We start from the raw sequence: 11,840 nt of genomic DNA, 5'->3' as shown, positions 1-11,840 counted from the left end.
TTTTGCACATTGCAACAATACTAGAACTAGAGCTTTGCACACAGAGAGCAAGGGAGAGAGCGAGAGCGAAGAGAGCAAACTTAGAAAGCTCTGCATTTGCATTGCATGTGTGTGGGTGCATAGCAAGTGCATTTCTGTTATCTCCGCTATGATGTCACTAATGCCAGCGATTGGCTTGAAAGGGTTAATCCGAAATATTTTTAATACGTTTTTGGAGCAAATACATTATTGGTTTTAAATATTTAGAATTTTATAAACGAACCTTTCTTTTAAGATACATAAGTGGTATTTCCCATTCTAATGGTTTATTAATATTTTACAACATAGTCGCATATTATTTAGAAGTAAATTTAGAACAAACCGTTTCCTTTATAATCGTATGTCAAAATGTTTTCTTTTCCGCATTCCAACAACTTTTTGCGTACTGTTGAATACTTTATAATCATTAGCAAGCACATCCTATTTGATCCCCCAACTAAAGCCATTCGAAAATAGAGTTTAATGAAGAACATATTTGCGGAATTGAAATATAATCAAAATGCAAGGCGAAAATATTGATCTTGCTAAACGTTTCAGTTTGCAGTTTTCCCTATCTGCCCAAAATGAAGCAGACTCATTTTCACTCGCTTGGCGTTGGGAAAGCGCCGGCACGGCCTATGTATGCTATATGTGAAATTCTCGGAAAAGTCGAAAACACACTCGGAGTGCAACAACAACGTCATCGTTGCAAGCATTGAACTCGATTTTGTTTTCATTGCCGCCTGAATTTCTAAAACGCAGCTAATTAGTCGAGAGTGTTTGCGTTGCTGCTCCTGCTGCTGCTGATGCTGCAGTTGTTGCACTTGCAGCACTGCTGCTTCTTTAGCTGTGTTCCACTTTTCTGGCAGTTTTCCACTTTTCCACCGGCCAATGCTGCGACTGCTGCAGATTTCACACGCGGCCAAGCAATTCATCATAAAAATTATAGTAAACTGCCATCCAATGGCAGCACTGATCAAAAACACTTGCAGTTGACCAAAAATTTATAAAATCTGCAACTAAAAATAGTTTTATTTATACAAAATTATGGAAAAGCAACAAGTACATTAAGTAGTAACTAACGAAACTTAATTGAAAGGCCCAATAAACAAGGATATATTTTTTTTCGGTGTAAACCATAAGAAGGCCGCTTAAGCCGATCGAGCATCAGAGTTTTCAGTTGGCAGATGTTTGCTTAAAACCAAATATAAATAAGTTTTTCCAAGTCTAAGTCCAGGCCGCGCCTTGTGTGTTTGTTTAAATAAAATGAAAGTTTTTTTTTGCTGCACTTTTGTGTTGTTTCGCGACCAAGCGCGCGCCAATGTTTGACATACATTGAAAAGACTGCAGTCTGTCAGTCGGCCACTTAGTCACTGAGTCAGTTAGCCAGTTAGTCACTAAGTCGATTGTGTTAGTGGAACACGACGGAATGGCAGACTTTGTTTAGTCAGCGACTTCGACTGGCAACGGTCGTTGCCGTTTCGCTTTTGCTGGCCACTGCATTATGATTTCATTTTCTAATCGAGTTCGTCTTCATCCGCAGCCTCACTTCATATTGGCTTTTCTATGGTCAACGCGAAAGGCGATGTGCTGCAGAAATAAAATCACGCATACGCCGCGTATGACGAAAGTGAAATAGGCGCGACGACGAAGGCCCATAAAAAGCGGCAGACAAAATAAAGCCAAGTAAAAGAGAAAGAGTAGGCGGCAAGAGAGCGAAAGGCGAAAAAAAGCAGACACACAGAAATAGAGAGCTAGAACGGTAGCTTCACTTTTTTTTTCGGCAGTTCAACAAACTTTTGAAACGAACTTGGGTCAACAAACTATGCAAGAACCACGGGGAGATCATTAGAAGATCACCATCAAAAAGACGTTGATGATGGCGCTACAGCTGAACCGAATCTTTTGTCTGTGGTACACGCATAAATAAAAAACAACAAGACGAGAGGTCAATGGCAGCCGCACTCGCTTCAAAATGCAAAGTGGTGAAGGGGCAAGCGCTGTAGAAAAAAAGCTAAGAAAAAGTGAAAAAAAAAACCATACAAATCTTACAGATATAGGTGGTCATTAAGTTTTGTAGCTACGTTCTTTGACACCCGAAATACATCAAATATTTCTTGAGCCCTGAAGGAGTAAATACATGCACTATTATAAATGGTTAAGATCGTTCAATGTATGGAAGTCATACATTTACTTATTTTATTTATATATGTAGTATTACAATGACAAGAATCTATTCAAAATGCCAAAAAAAAAAGTGTCAAACTTTTCCATTCGAATTTATTTGCATAGATAAAAACTTAGTTTAAAAAAATCGGCGTTAAGCAGCGCCACCTATGCAGGTAAATTTAAAACTACATTGTGTTTGTGTCACAGCTAAAATTTAGCATTGACCCAAACCGATAGTCGGAACAGATAACCATGAATCGATACAAAGACTTATCATCGCCCAAGGTTATTACTGTTTTGCAACATCTGGTCACATTGTCCAAAACAAAATATAAATTGTTGAAATTCTGGCATTTTCTAAAATTATGAGCTCGCCAACGAGTAAAAATGTCAGCGAAACGAACGGCAACAAGCCCAAGAAGTCGGGCAAAACGAGTTCGAATACGAAAAGCGGCTCCATGGACACACGCGCCGAGTTGGCGGACCTCATCAAGAAGAAGGCCGAAACATCGGTGAGCCACAACATAAACAAACCCAAAATCGCACCCACTTTATCATTATTGTGTTGCATAAATGACAGGAACAATTGGCCAACTTAGAGCGACAGATCTACGCCTTCGAGGGCTCCTACCTAGAGGACACGCAACTGTGCGGAAACATCATCCGCGGCTGGGAGCGCTACCTGACCTCCAACAAGGCCACCAACTCCAAGGCCGACAAGCGGAATCGCAAGTTCAAGGAGGCCGAGCGCCTGTTCTCCAAGTCCAGCATTACCTCCATGGCCATATGCAATCGTAAGTGCGGTGCCCCAGAAGGGCCATATATCTGCAATTGTTTATTAAAAATATTCGCACATTTGTTCACCTTCAGCTGAGCGCGCCAGCGAATCGGATTCCATCACCAATGAAGACTCAAGCGACAATCAGATCTCAATCAATCAGAACACCACAACGGCCCACGATGGATCCACGACAATCAAGAGCACACCGAAAGATGAAAAGGGTAATTTACTTAAGCGCTGTTCTCAAGACAAGAGTCTACAACTTAAGTTAATTTCCTTATTAAACCTATTTATTTACAGACTCACCCTCGCATCGGAACGAGGGAAGTGTAGTTGGCGGTGTGGTGGCGGGATCTACGAATAGTGGTGGTAACAAGGATCTGCTCGGCACACCCACAACGAATACAAAGAGTAAACTATCCACGAACTCCAGTGCGACGGCGAAGAAGAGCGGACACATAAACAAGAAGATTCGACATCGATGATGACTGCTACAGTATAATCCGCATCTGATAAAGCATTCTTTACGTTCAAAGTTTTTAAACTAAAATTTGTACAAGAAATAAAGCGAATGAAGATTTACAACTTCTTTTATTTGCATAAAGCTAAGAACCTTATCACTTAATGCTTATAACTTCCACATTAATGACTTATTTTTAAATGTATCACTTTCTCAGACTAACAACCAACCACTATACCGCAAAACTCTAAAGAATGATTCATGTTCAGATAAGCATGCAAATGACCTCATTAAGATGACTAAAAAAATGACTGGTTAAATATGAAAATATCTTTTATAAGTACACAAGTCCGAATGTAGCTCATAAAAATAATATAACTTGTCTTTTTTTAATTAATTTTAAGTTTAAATAAGAGAGTACTCTGGCTTATTATTTCATTGAGATCCTTGTCGGACTTGGCGTGTTAGAGATGGTTTCCGAGCTCACACTTTGCCGATTTGCTGATATTTTTAAACAGAGGCCTTTCTTTTGGGGAAATATTCTGGAAAGAGACATATTAGAGAACTGGTTACTCGAACTGCGGACTCAAAATGACTTACTGTTCCCTTATTAGTCTCAGAGTTTTGGGCTTCAGAATACATAGCACAAATATAATGATGCCTTGGGACCAGTTGAAGTAGCTACCAACAACATTGACCCATAGATCATCGTCTTGATACAAGTAGCTGAATATCTCAATGCTCCACGATATCCCCATTAAGGTGAAGAGCGCCAGCAATTGTATGTAACTGCAACGAATCCATGACATTTCAGTGATCTTAAACTGATATATTCCACAACTATAATTAAATTACTTTATTTTGTCCGATTTCATCTTCTGTTCTAGGCCAGAATTGCGAGCAATTTTCCTAAGAGCCAGCTTCAAGTCGATGAAATACTTAGCCGTCTGCGTAAACATAGTGATGTTGAAGAGGATGATGATCAACATCGGTCCATAGAAGTACAGCATTGCAGACCAGCTATAAGCTATAAGTTATAAGGGTAAAGGAAAACATTGGTTTACAACTTCCTCATGCCGGATGCAAAACAGAACCCACTAGAGATCCAGCAATGGCCAGCGTTGCCCATGTAAGGCCTCCAATCGTCGGAATCGATGACCCTATCAGCCAGAAAGGTGACTCCGGTCAAGGCCAAAGCCATTCCCCAGGCGAAGCAGCTGTACCTCAAGAATGCACCATCTGACGGAGTCTTCGGGGTGGTGAGAAAACTCCAAAGATGCCGGCTCATGACAGACAGCCATAAGAACGCAGCCATCACGAAAAAGTATCCCAGGTAACCTGACCCGTATGGTTAAGTGGTTCAAGTTGTATTCAAATGTGTAAGAACATGTCTGAATCCTACCTGCTGTTTGACAGAAACTAACTGATAATTGCCACAGATTAAGGAGTAGCATTAGGTATCCGAAAAACAGGCACGCCACGTAGCAGACCAAGCACTTGCCATCCAATTTCCATAGCTTCTTAACGCACAGGAACACGGCCATCGTAAGAAGCATACATGTCAAGGATATGATCATAACTGAGGGGATAAGAATGATGTAGAACTGATGCTCCTATGCTGCAAACTATGGGCTTCACATTACCAACAGTTTGTCCCATTCTTTTTGGCTCTATCGAGCAATTGTGGGGTGCAATTCGAATGGAGTAGTCATCATTGTCTTGGAATGTAAGGTGCTGCAGACAGTACTCCCGCTTGTCCAAATAAACGTGATCGAAGTGGCGCAGAAAGGTTCCATTCTGCAGTGAATCAAAAGGAAATTATCATGCGGAAATAAGTTGTTTTTTTAAGCAGCCCTACCTCGAACAACGTATACTCTTCCAATTTCTGGCGGTTGTCCAGCGAAAACATTTCACAGGAAGGCCATGGGAGGTCCCCCTGCACTATGAGGTCCTTTCTAAAGTGCCTTTGCACTACCGATCCGTCCGCCAGGGTCACATTTAGAAAGGGGTTGAGTATTTCCTGCTCTTCCGCCGTCATGTTGGGGACACAAGCGCCACCATCCATTAAGTAGTCATGTGGGCAGCAAAACCGGACGCACGTCCTCAGCTTGCAAGCACATCCTCTCACGTGACTGGGCACCTGCTCCTTTCCTCCGTTCGGCAGGAGCTTAAATTCATACACAGCCGTCAAATGGGCGGGTATGAGTAAGCCCTCGTAGAGGTATGATCCATTCGAGAGTCTCTGTCCCACCGAGATATCCACGGTATCAAAGAAGCTGCAGTCGGCAATCTCAGCATTCGCAGATTGCAGCTTCAGTAGGAGATACGTAATAAGTGATCCCAAAAGTAGCATTGTTCAACTAATAAGTTTAACACTTAGAGACTTTAATAGTATAATAAAAATAAAAAAATATATAAAACCTCCGACTTTATTTCGCGGATGCTTATTTACAACTGAGGCGAAGCAACTAAGCGATAATTGCTAATCTGGATATTCTGGACATTCCCATTCGTGGCTCATTTCCAACTCGACTCGAAAATGTATAATAATATTTCAAATAACAAGATATGCTGGAACGGAAGTCACTACTTGGATAACATATAAATGTAACACCAGTTAGATGGTACCGAGCAGAACTTACCAAAAAAATATTTGAAAGTTACATTCAAAAAGCCCGCCATGGCGATACCACTATAGGTACCGATACCGATAGGTAGTATTTTTGTAACACTTTTACGCACGATACGTCGTTCCCAGTCACGTTTTCGTTGGCATTCACATTCGTACGTTTTCGAGATACAACCCTAAAAGACGAGAAGGGAATTATTTCTGCTGTCGGCAAATCTGTGTGTTTGCCACAAAAAACGGTTTGAAAGCGCATTCTTAGCGAGGGCAATCGAGTCAGGCCGGCAGAGCGAGGTCACCCGGAAGACGCGCAACCGAGGTCACCACCTGGACTAGCCACGATGGGCAGCAGCGCCACGAAAACCACTTTCGTGCCGTTCCGTGCAATTTGTTTATGTCTGCTGATCGCCAGCTGCTACGTGTCGCTCTCCCAGGCGGATGAGCACAACCACAAGGTGAGTCTGGATGCCACATCCCTCGAACACTGACCACATCATCCACTTTGCCGCCCAGTACAATGACCGCGAGGAGGTGGTGCTTTGGATGAACACGGTCGGCCCATACCACAATCGGCAGGAGACCTACGCATACTTCTCCCTACCCTTCTGCAGTGGCCAAAAGTCGTCGATTTCCCACTACCACGAGACGCTGAGCGAGGCGCTCCAAGGAGTGGAGCTGGAGTTCAGTGGCTATGAGATGGAGTTCAAGAGCGATGCGCCCAAATCGGTCATCTGCATGGTCACCTTGCAGGAGGAGAGCGCCAAGGCGTTCACCTATGCGGTGAAGAACGAGTACTGGTACCAGATGTACATCGATGGCCTGCCCATTTGGGGAAAAGTCGGTGAGCGCGACGAGCGCGATGGCAAGTACTATATCTTCACGCACAAGAAGTTCGCCATTGGCTACAATGGCCAGCAAATCGTGGACATCACCCTGCACACCGAGGGTCGCGAGGAGCTCAAGCCGGGCTCACACATCAACTTCTCCTACGAGGTCAACTGGAAGCCCAGCAAGGTGGAGTTCAAGAACCGATTCGACAAGTATCTGGATCCCAACTTCTTCCAGCACAGGGTGTGTATAGCAAAAACAGCTAGGATATAACTTGTTTTACTCCAAAACTTTTAAATTAATCATATTTTATATAAATAGCAAAAGAGCAATGGGGAATTATATAAAACCATTGCTTTCCATAACTCAGTTTTAATCATTACGAAAACTTTTGATGACATTATTCCTTTCGTAATCTTTTTTAGATCCACTGGTTCAGCATCTTCAACAGCTTCATGATGGTCATCTTCCTGGTGGGTCTGGTGTCCATGATCCTAATGCGAACTCTGCGCAAGGATTACGCCCGGTACAGTAAGGACGAGGAGGTGGACGACATGGAGCGCGATCTTGGTGATGAATACGGTTGGAAGCAGGTGCATGGCGATGTCTTCCGTTCGCCGCCCAACACGCTGCTCTTCTCGGCCTTGGTGGGCGCTGGATACCAACTGATTTCGGTTGTTTTCTGTGTGATTATGTTCGCCATCGTTGGTGAATTGTACACGGAACGCGGCTCCATGCTGTCTACGGCTATATTCGTGTATGCCGCCACTTCCCCAATCAATGGATACTTTGGCGGATCGCTTTATGCCCGACTTGGTGGACGACTATGGATCCGGCAGATGCTGGTGTCCGCTTTTACAGTACCAGTAGCTGTGTGTGGCACGGCTTTCCTGATCAACTTCATTGCCATTGGATACCACGCCTCGAGAGCCATCCCCTTCGGTACCATGGTGGCGGTCACCTGCATCTGCCTGTTTGTCATCCTGCCCTTGACTCTGGTGGGCACTGTGGTGGGTCGCAACTTGGACGGACAGCCAGACTTCCCATGCCGCGTCAACGCTGTGCCACGACCCATTCCCGAAAAGAAGTGGTACATGGAGCCGCTGATTATTGTGCTTCTGGGCGGCGTTCTGCCCTTTGGATCCATCTTTATTGAGATGTACTTCATCTTCACCTCATTCTGGGCGTACAAGATCTACTACGTCTACGGCTTCATGTTGCTGGTGTTCAGCATCCTGACTGTGGTCACAGTGTGCGTCACCATTGTGTGCACCTACTTCCTGCTAAATGCTGAGGACTATCGATGGCAGTGGACGAGTTTCATGGCTGCGGGCTCCACGTCCATTTACGTGTACGCCTATTCCTTCTATTACTTCTTCTTTAAAACCAAGTAAGACGTTTTTTACTAATGTATTTTCCACGTAGTTATATTTCATTTATATGCACTTTACTTTACAGAATGTTCGGTCTGTTCCAAACGGCCTTCTACTTTGGCTACATGGCACTCTTCAGCGGCGCCTTGGGCATTATCTGCGGCACCGTCGGCTATGTGGGCACGAATCTCTTCGTGCGCAAAATCTATTCCAATGTGAAAATAGACTAAGAGCCCTGCGACTGCGACCCGCCCCCAGATCTGTATATCATCCTAATCGATTTACACTTGTATTTATTGAGTAGAGTTTTAGTTGTGTCTCACAACTTTTGCTCCAGTTGGCTCTCCTTTTTTTCGTTTATTTAGGTTTCCCACTTCTCATGTTGGTGTGAAAATGAATGCCAGTCCAATATATTCGCACCAAAGATTACAGATTCAGTTTAACGATGTATACGCAAACTACATATATTACCTAAAAGAGTTCCTTCGGAATTATAAATCTAAAAAATTTACGAGAGCAGTAAACACTGTGAATTAAAAGCTCTTTTTGTTTGCATTTACGTTTTGCTAGCTTTAAGCGTCAATTATTAATCATATACAATTATTTTTGTCATGGAATCTATTTTGTTCCATTTTTTTTGCGCCTACTTAAATTACTAAAAAAAAAGCTTGCTTACACAAAATATTTGAAATATTTCCGAAGATAACTTTTATGTCATATATGTGCTTTTCTATAACGTATGCTACGTTGCATACGGCGTACATCGAGTATTTTATTTGAATTGTTTGCCTAGAAAACTTATCAATCTATGCAACTGCAACAAAATGTGACTTGAAACTTGTTTGCGCCAATTAAGTTATGTACGATGCAAGAAATGTGCTGATTAGCAATAGTCGATAATCTAATAATAAATTCAATATATAAAACCAAACAAAATGTTTATTGCATTGTATGCCCCTTCATCTTGGCCATTATCAGGGCGCACATAGATCGTTTCACTTTTACTGTTTTTGATTCACTCGGTAACATTGACCCTCAAATTGTTTTCCAATTACCGGTGAGGCAAACAACTTCAACTCTTATCTGCCCATTTATTAGGGGGCCAATTCTCGCATTTCTATTCTTTTGCTTTTTATTTGGGAGCAACAGGATGGATGGAGTACTTTGGGATTATTCCATGACAACAGCATTGATAAAGCCTTTCGGATTCTTGTCGTTAACTGATGATGTTTGATTTGGCTCAAGTACTTGAACATGTCTATTATGTTTACATTACGTATACGACTAATCACTGCAGTGTTTACACCATGTGCTATACACTGAAAATGTTTGGCAAGATTCCCAATATTACATAGCTTATTTAATTAGTTTCAAATAGAAGCAAATTTCCAGTATATTATCACTTTTACTTTTTATCTGCAGAACGCATATTTTAATTTAAAGTTTCGTTAGTTAAGTTAGCTGTGCTATGGACACACCTTCAAGATAAGCAATTTTTGATAAAAAAAAAAAAAACTATTTTGAAAGGTTTCAACAAGTGCCACAAGCCACCCTTCATCCGGATTTGCTCCTCCGCTTATCTGGACTTTCAAGAGGCCCAATGTCATCAGACTTCTAGTGGACGAGTCCCACTAATGACGCGCATTCTCGGGGGCTTTGGCTCGTCAATGGAATGCTCAGATAAGTCGGAAATGTCGCAGAGCCTTTTCATTTGCAGTCATCGTAGAGTGGAAACAGATTGGAAACATATTGATTTCGTAATTTATGCTAATTCTGGGCACTGGAAACTGTAAGGGCGCTTGGGATAATCGCTCCAGAGTTTCCGTTTCGATGAAAAGGCGATTCAGTATGAAAGCGATTCAAAAGTCTGGGTGTCATTTTGATGGGTATCGCCCACATTTGGTCACATAAACTGTACAATCTGATGACTGTTTATTACCTGATAGACAGTTGATGTATTTTTGAACTGGTCCCGCTGATTGCTGGCCAAGAATCGAGAACTCTGCTGACCCAGTTTATAGGCTTGTCTCGCTCCTAATGATGTTCGTGTATCTTGTTGCATAAATTATCATAAATGTAACTGCACCGACTGGGTGATCACAGTTTTCCATTTCATCGTTTGGCATTCCGCTTTTAATGGTGGGCCAAGAACAGTTATGGAGGTGCGGGAAATGTGTTTTCTGTTCGATCTAGAGATTATATTGTATATTTTCTATGCATATTAAAATGTTTGTCTCGAGTTCTTCAGCATATAAAAGCAGAAGTCGAATTCTTGGCTCAGCTCAGTCCGATCTGAAGAGATATCCGAAGTACACCATGAGCTTTCTGGGACTCTTGGCTTTCCTGGTGTTGGGTAAGTCTTGTAAAATATTTATACATTTTCCTAACATTTTGAAATAAATAATTTCCATTCAGGTCTGTGTTCTACCGCCCAGGCTTCGTTGGTGAAATGCTCGTGTGATCCTGGTCCACAGGGCGAGCGAGGACCTCCTGGACCGCCCGGACCTCCTGGCAATCAGATCGGGCATCATGGCAGTGGTTCTGGCTACTGGGGCTATCCACCCTCAGGTCCATATCCCCCAAATCTGCCATTCATTCAGGGACCCAGAGGCTTACCAGGACCACCGGGTCCGCCTGGATATTGTTTCCCCTGCCCGGCTGGTCCGCCATTGAGAGCCTTTCCGCCGCCTGGAGTTCCTGTGCCGCCTTTCATTTCCACCCCAGCTGGTGGCGGATTTGGTGCAGCCTCTACACTGACCAGCGCCGTGGGCAACATCATTGTGATTCCGGGAGCTGCGGGAACGGTCGCAGCCGGTCGAGCTCAGTTCTATCACATTTCACCAGATGGCCAGGTGCTGCAGATCGATCGACCGCAGAATCTGCCCAGTGAACTATTCGATGCACCAGTGAACCAAGCTGCCGGCGCACCCATTCCACCACCGCAACCCACTTCGTCTTCTCTGTCGGGGATTACACCACCAGCCGTTCAAGTGCCACCCACTCAGCCCACACCCAGCGATCTGGGCGTCCAGCAGCCCACACTTTTGCCGGAGAATGTGGAGGAAACTGTGTTCGCGGTGGGCAATCGCAACGACTTCCTGCGTGGCAGCTCCGATGCCAGCGATTGGAGAAGGATCCTCCTCCTGGGAGAGCGACCCACCGCCAGTCTGGTCAAGGGCCAGTCCGTTCAGCAGCTTAATCCCAACCAGCTGGAGAGCAGCGTGGAGAACTTCCAGAGGGCCCTAGTCGAACTGAAGGAGAAGTATGCCACGCTCACCCAACCGCGCAGCTCAAATCAATATGCAGTCATCATTTGAAGGGAATACTTAAGCTTAAAGTTAGTTGAATAATTTAATAAAAACGGTACTGATAATGTCTAACAAGAAAATAAATTTGATTTGATGAGGAAGATGTCTTAAATTGGTGGTTATAGTCTCTTTTATGTTAACTCATTTATGGGGCTCTTGCTTACTGACTTGTTATTTAGAGCTGGTTCTCAAGTGTTATTAGTTCAAGCTTCACAAATTACGATATCATTTCTTGGTAAGTGCGGATAAAATTAGAAACACCTACTCGAGGGTATTC

At 43.3% G+C, this 11,840-nt stretch overlaps 4 protein-coding genes across 4 annotated transcripts; 3 read left to right on the top strand and 1 right to left on the bottom strand.

The window, feature by feature from the left end:
* Positions 1-2,484: 2,484 nt before the first annotated feature.
* Positions 2,485-3,550, top strand: LOC120449848 (chromatin modification-related protein MEAF6). Its single transcript, XM_039632506.2, has 4 exons — positions 2,485-2,699; positions 2,768-2,981; positions 3,058-3,189; positions 3,269-3,550. The coding sequence occupies exons 1-4, from the start codon at positions 2,553-2,555 to the stop codon at positions 3,451-3,453; spliced, it is 678 nt and encodes a 225-aa protein (XP_039488440.1). The 5' UTR covers positions 2,485-2,552; the 3' UTR covers positions 3,454-3,550.
* Positions 3,551-3,817: 267 nt separating this feature from the next.
* On the bottom strand, positions 3,818-5,781 carry LOC120449847 (probable G-protein coupled receptor Mth-like 2). Its single transcript, XM_039632505.1, has 7 exons — positions 5,287-5,781; positions 5,072-5,225; positions 4,831-5,007; positions 4,527-4,766; positions 4,284-4,455; positions 4,029-4,217; positions 3,818-3,970 (listed from the first exon to the last, which is right to left on the bottom strand). Exons 1-7 carry the CDS (start codon positions 5,779-5,781, stop codon positions 3,859-3,861), a joined length of 1,539 nt encoding a protein of 512 aa, XP_039488439.1. The 3' UTR covers positions 3,818-3,858.
* A 423-nt stretch (positions 5,782-6,204) lies between these two features.
* On the top strand, positions 6,205-9,177 carry LOC120449059 (transmembrane 9 superfamily member 3). The gene is made up of 4 exons (XM_039631354.2): positions 6,205-6,509; positions 6,568-7,125; positions 7,308-8,272; positions 8,341-9,177. The coding sequence occupies exons 1-4, from the start codon at positions 6,396-6,398 to the stop codon at positions 8,483-8,485; spliced, it is 1,782 nt and encodes a 593-aa protein (XP_039487288.1). The 5' UTR covers positions 6,205-6,395; the 3' UTR covers positions 8,486-9,177.
* A 565-nt stretch (positions 9,178-9,742) lies between these two features.
* Positions 9,743-11,616, top strand: LOC120448543 (collagen alpha-4(IV) chain). Its single transcript, XM_039630590.2, has 2 exons — positions 9,743-10,608; positions 10,671-11,616. Exons 1-2 carry the CDS (start codon positions 10,470-10,472, stop codon positions 11,570-11,572), a joined length of 1,041 nt encoding a protein of 346 aa, XP_039486524.1. The 5' UTR covers positions 9,743-10,469; the 3' UTR covers positions 11,573-11,616.
* The last annotated feature ends 224 nt before the right edge of the window (positions 11,617-11,840 follow it).

This window comes from Drosophila santomea, chromosome 3L (genome assembly GCF_016746245.2).
Source record: "Drosophila santomea strain STO CAGO 1482 chromosome 3L, Prin_Dsan_1.1, whole genome shotgun sequence".
Taxonomy (NCBI): Eukaryota; Metazoa; Arthropoda; class Insecta; order Diptera; family Drosophilidae; genus Drosophila; species Drosophila santomea.
Note: the sequence above shows the minus strand (reverse complement) of the source record. Positions and strands in the feature narration are given on the sequence as shown.

What these genes read in the sequence shown, in the direction of transcription:
- LOC120449848 (XM_039632506.2), top strand. Translation starts at nt 2,553, where the DNA reads ATGAGCTCGCCAACGAGTAAAAATGTCAGCGAAACGAACGGCAACAAG. An exon ending in AGAAGAAGGCCGAAACATCG is followed by an intron (nt 2,700 to 2,767) that starts GTGAGCCACAAC and finishes CATAAATGACAG; the next exon opens with GAACAATTGGCCAACTTAGA. An exon ending in CACACCGAAAGATGAAAAGG is followed by an intron (nt 3,190 to 3,268) that starts GTAATTTACTTA and finishes ATTTATTTACAG; the next exon opens with ACTCACCCTCGCATCGGAAC.
- LOC120449847 (XM_039632505.1), bottom strand. Translation starts at nt 5,781, where the DNA reads ATGCTACTTTTGGGATCACTTATTACGTATCTCCTACTGAAGCTGCAA. An exon ending in AAGAATGGGACAAACTGTTG is followed by an intron (nt 5,008 to 5,071) that starts GTAATGTGAAGC and finishes TTATCCCCTCAG; the next exon opens with TTATGATCATATCCTTGACA. An exon ending in TGGCCATTGCTGGATCTCTA is followed by an intron (nt 4,456 to 4,526) that starts GTGGGTTCTGTT and finishes TATAACTTATAG; the next exon opens with CTTATAGCTGGTCTGCAATG.
- LOC120449059 (XM_039631354.2), top strand. Translation starts at nt 6,396, where the DNA reads ATGGGCAGCAGCGCCACGAAAACCACTTTCGTGCCGTTCCGTGCAATT. An exon ending in CCAACTTCTTCCAGCACAGG is followed by an intron (nt 7,126 to 7,307) that starts GTGTGTATAGCA and finishes AATCTTTTTTAG; the next exon opens with ATCCACTGGTTCAGCATCTT. An exon ending in TACTTCTTCTTTAAAACCAA is followed by an intron (nt 8,273 to 8,340) that starts GTAAGACGTTTT and finishes TTTACTTTACAG; the next exon opens with AATGTTCGGTCTGTTCCAAA.
- LOC120448543 (XM_039630590.2), top strand. Translation starts at nt 10,470, where the DNA reads ATGCATATTAAAATGTTTGTCTCGAGTTCTTCAGCATATAAAAGCAGA. An exon ending in CTTGGCTTTCCTGGTGTTGG is followed by an intron (nt 10,609 to 10,670) that starts GTAAGTCTTGTA and finishes ATTTCCATTCAG; the next exon opens with GTCTGTGTTCTACCGCCCAG.